This window comes from Gopherus flavomarginatus, chromosome 10, assembly GCF_025201925.1.
Source record: "Gopherus flavomarginatus isolate rGopFla2 chromosome 10, rGopFla2.mat.asm, whole genome shotgun sequence".
Taxonomy (NCBI): Eukaryota; Metazoa; Chordata; order Testudines; family Testudinidae; genus Gopherus; species Gopherus flavomarginatus.
The window spans coordinates 18,664,331-18,668,667 of record NC_066626.1 but is presented as its reverse complement, the minus strand read 5'-3'; the positions used below and the strand labels follow the sequence as shown (position 1 = coordinate 18,668,667).

Sequence of the window (4,337 nt, the reverse complement as noted above, 5' to 3'; positions counted from 1 at the left end):
TGGCACCCTGCGGAAGAAGGCAGCAGTATCGGTAAAAGGGGCATGAAAGCCCCGTCTTTATTCTCCGCCCCCGCCCCCCAGGGTTTCTGAATAAAGCTACACTGGAAGTTGATCTTCCAGTGCGTCGATCTTCTGAAAGTCTCCGTTCAACGGGCTCCCTCGTCTGTTACATCCGCCCGTGGCCAACTCGGAGTGAAATCTACCAGGCAGCCTTAGGGAACCGTCCCTGCTGGTACCCGCAAGAGGGGAGCGAGCAATAGGCTGGAGTTACCTGCGAGCGGCTCTGAGCGGGGCCGGCCTGAGCGGTCCGCTCTCCCGACTCAGCCAGGGGGACACACCCGCTTCGAGGGACCCCGGCACTTCCCAGCCGGATCCCCGTCCCCTTACGAAGTGCTGGGGGAGGCAGCAGCTCCCGGAGCGGAGCTCCCACGGCCCCGGGGGAGTCTGGCGCGGTCCCGGTGCTCCTCACACCTGAGAAAGCGGGACCTGCTTGTGGTAGGAAGCGGCGGCCGCGCCCCCAGCCCTGGCTGTCAAAGCGGAGCTGGCTTCCCCGTACATGGAGGGCTTCCTCCCCCGGCACCACCTCCCCGTGAACTGCCTCCAGGAGTCCAGCGTCTTCCCGGACCAGATCCACACGCCCGAGGTGATGCCCACCACCAGGCACATGAAATACTTGAGCATGAAGACGGCGTAGTCCGGCTTGGGCTTGCTGGGGTCGCCGGGGCAGGAGCAGTTCTGCGCCCTCTCCCAGCTCTCCCGGTAGTGCTGCTCGTACACGTAACACGCCACCACCAGGGTGGCCGGCACCGTGTAGAGGACGGTGAAGATGCCGATGCGGATCATCAGCTTCTCCAGCTTGTCCGTCTTGGTGCCCCCCTGCTTGATGACGCTGCGGATGCGGAAGAGGGACACGAAGCCCGCCAGCAGGAAGAGGGTCCCGGTGAAGAGATAGACCACCAGGGGGGCCAGCACGAAGCCCCGCAGGTTGTCCAGGTTCTGGTTGCCCACGTAGCACACCCCCGCCACCGGGTCCCCGTCCACCGAGCTCAGGGCCAGCACGGCGATGGACTTGACGCTGGGGATGAGCCAGGCGGCCAGGTGGAAGTACTGCGAGTAGCCGGCGATGGCCTCGTTGCCCCATTTCAGGCCGGCGGCCAGGAACCAGGTGAGGGACAGGATCACCCACCAGATGGAGCTGGCCATGCCGAAGAAGTAGAGCAGGAGGAAGACCATGGTGCAGAGCGCGGGGCCCGTGGTCTCGTAGTGCACGTGGCGGTACTCCGGGTTGCAAGCCACACTGGCGTGGCCCGCCACCAGCCGCACGATGTAGCCCAGGGAGACGAAGAGGTAGCAGGCGGAGAGGAAGATGATGGGCCGCTCCGGGTAGCGGAACCGCTCCATGTCGATCAGGAAGGTGGCCACGGTGGTGGAGGTGGAGAGGAAGCAGAGGATGGACCAGAGCCCGATCCAGAAGCTGGCGAAGGTCTTCTCGTCCTGGGTGAAGTAGGGCTGGAAGCAGGGCACGGCGCAGTTGGGCACCTGGCCGGTCCGGATCTTGCTGTAGAGCGGGTGGGACTCGCGGGCGATGGGCACGAAGGGCTCGGTGCAGCGGCACACCCGGCCGCAGTCCGGGCTCAGGCTCCGCTGGGGCCCCCTGGAGGCGCGGGTGGGCTTGGCCAGGGCGGGCGGCGCGGCGGGCGGCGTGGTGGGCTCGCTGCGGTTGTAATCCATGCAGAGCGTGTCCGGGTCCCCCAGCGCCGGCAGCCGGTCGCAGCTCATCCGCTCGGGCCAGGCGAAGCCGTACTGGCGCATGAGGGGCGAGCAGCCGGCCTTGGCCCGCTCGCACACGGCGCGGCAGGGCGGCAGGGGCTTGGCGTAGTCCAGCAGGCAGATGGGGGTGTACACGCTGCAGAGGAAGAAGCGCAGGTCCGGCGAGCACTGGATCTCCACCAGCGGCCAGAACTGGTGCACCTCCAGCCCCGCCTCGTCCTGCGTGTCGTGGTTGAACTGGTTGGGCATGTAGGTCAGGTTGTAGCCGATGCCCTTGCACATGGGCACCGTGATCTCCTGGCACACGGGCGCCTTGGCGGCGGCGGCCGCGAGCAGCGGGAGCCGCAGCAGGAGCAGCAGGCTCAGGAGCCCCCGGCCGGCGCTGACCATCGTGAGCGCAGCGCGCCCCGGCCCCGGCCGCGGCTGGCCCGGGGCGGCAGCAGACGAGCTCGGGCAGGAGCTGCGGAGTCTCTCCCTGGCGCCCGCCGGCGGCGGGGACCCCGAGTCCGGCGGGCCGGGGCGCTCCCTAGGCACGGGCGGCGCTCGGCTCCCGGAGAAGTTTGGCAGCGGTCCCTGCGCCGCGCCCGGCCCCTGGGGCATGGCCCGCCCGCGAGGGGCGGCTCGGCGCTCAGCCCCGGCCGGCCCGCTGCCCCCGCACGCCGGGCTCCATGGCTGCGGGCAGGCACCTGCGGCGGAAGGGGACGGGGAGCGGGCAGGGCATCAGGCTGCCCCGGGCACCGTGTAGCGCCCTGCAGCCCGCGCGCTCCGGCTCCGGCACTCGCTGCAGCCACCGCCACCCCTGCAGCCGGCGCCGGCGGAGTGCAGCCGCGGACACAGCCACCTGCGCTCAAATGCACGGGCTGCAGCCCCGCCCCCTCACTTGCTGGTCACGCCCCCTATGGAGTGCCACGCCCCTCCGTGATTAGCCCCACCCACTCCATGCGGTGATTCCCAGAGGGAGCGTCTCATCCGCCCTCCCATTGGGGCACACACCGGCGCCGGGCGGGGCGCCCCACCTCTGAATCTGCTCAAACGGGGGTCCTGCCTCAGCCACAGCTCCCCATCCAGGCCACCCCGGAGCTCCTGAGCGCTCACCTCCACACGGGCACCGGCGGGGGAGTGGCTTGCACTGTCAAATGCAAAGGTGGGTGTGGCGATGTGTCCCTTCCCTTGCCCTGGGTGCACAACATCACAGCACCATGCTAGTGCGTGAGCCCCACAGCGGGAAACTGACTTGCAGAGAGTCTCTTTGCAGCTACCACAAACCTAAATAGTAAACAACCCTATAGGGAATCGATTAATAACACAGATGAGGAATTTAAAAAATCTCAGTTTAGGATTTTTAAACTGACAGTTCTTCTTAAAACATTCTAGGTGTCCTAATATTTTTATTTGCTAATATTTCAACATCTAGAGAAGGCTCATAAGTTTAATGTGTTTGAGATGTAGTTCACCCCATGCATGTACACAAAGACAACTTATATGACCTTATATAGAAACTTGGCAATAGGTGGACTGGGATAATGGAGCTCATTGAAACAAACACGATTCCCTACACAGCGATCAGTTAAAGTGACGAACAGGAAGGAACAGGACAGAAATAAGCTGTGGCTTTGTGCTTTCAACACCTAAGAAGTGCATCAGTAACCTACTAATGCATTCTCTGGAGAGCCCGAGAGCTCACTAATTATACAGTTCATTAAAAACTCACAAACAGTTTTGGGATGTTTCTCCAACATATCCTTCTGCTATGAAAAGTAGCTCCCAGTAATAGGAGAAGCAAACGTAGCAGGGAAACATTTAGAAACCCCTTGTCTCAGCTAGTTTGAATCTAACTGGGTCCCTCTTGTTTGCGTTGCTGCTCTCTTGGTCTCTCATCTAGCTCTTTCTGGCCCTGCAGAATCCCAGCTGTTCTTTCAGCAGCACAAGGTCAGCTCGCTTGCTTTGCTAAAACGCTGATCGAACAGCTCCCAGTTTTGCTAGACACCAGACCATGAGTGCTGAGCCTCTGATACAGGGACACGGATGGGGCGTTTGGCACTCCCAGGAAAGAAGCAGATATTGAAACTTACTTTTTCCCCTTCATCTCCTCACTGCCCCCTTCACTTTCCACCCTCAGAGGTGCAGTATCTTTGTCATGCCTCCTCCATTAAGGAGTAGGATTTTGGCATGTAAGATTAAGCAGTGGGAATTGGTGTACAGCAGTGATATAATAAAAAAAGACCCAACTAGACAATCAGAAGGTGGTTTTGGACACTCAGTGTCCTGTGTTGGGGACTAATAACCTGCAAGCACAGAATAAACTATAAATTACCCACCCTCGTCTCCAGGCCTTCAGTTAATATTCTGACTGCTAACCACCTGTTTCCCTAGGCAGTCTGCGAAACTAGCCCCCTCTGCACTGAACCAGAAAGAACCAGAGCAGGAAACAAACACAGAAACAGCATGTAGGTTGAAACGTCTGCTCTGTGTAATTCTGTCTAAAAGAGATTCTTATGCATGTAAACAGTCAAAGTCTGGAGAGGAGGGTAACTACTTTGCAGATGCATAAAGATGGTTTGGCTGGA

The 4,337-nt window shown here is 61.0% G+C and overlaps 1 protein-coding gene across 1 annotated transcript; it reads right to left on the bottom strand.

The window, feature by feature from the left end:
* Positions 1–381: 381 nt before the first annotated feature.
* FZD5 (frizzled class receptor 5) lies at positions 382–2,392 on the bottom strand. Its single transcript, XM_050916159.1, has one exon. The coding sequence runs from the start codon at positions 2,368–2,370 to the stop codon at positions 466–468; it is 1,905 nt and encodes a 634-aa protein (XP_050772116.1). The 5' UTR covers positions 2,371–2,392; the 3' UTR covers positions 382–465.
* Between the last annotated feature and the right edge of the window lie 1,945 nt (positions 2,393–4,337).

Bases quoted from the DNA above. Each gene is read 5' to 3' on its own strand.
- FZD5 (XM_050916159.1), bottom strand. From the start codon at position 2,370: ATGCCCCAGGGGCCGGGCGCGGCGCAGGGACCGCTGCCAAACTTCTCC.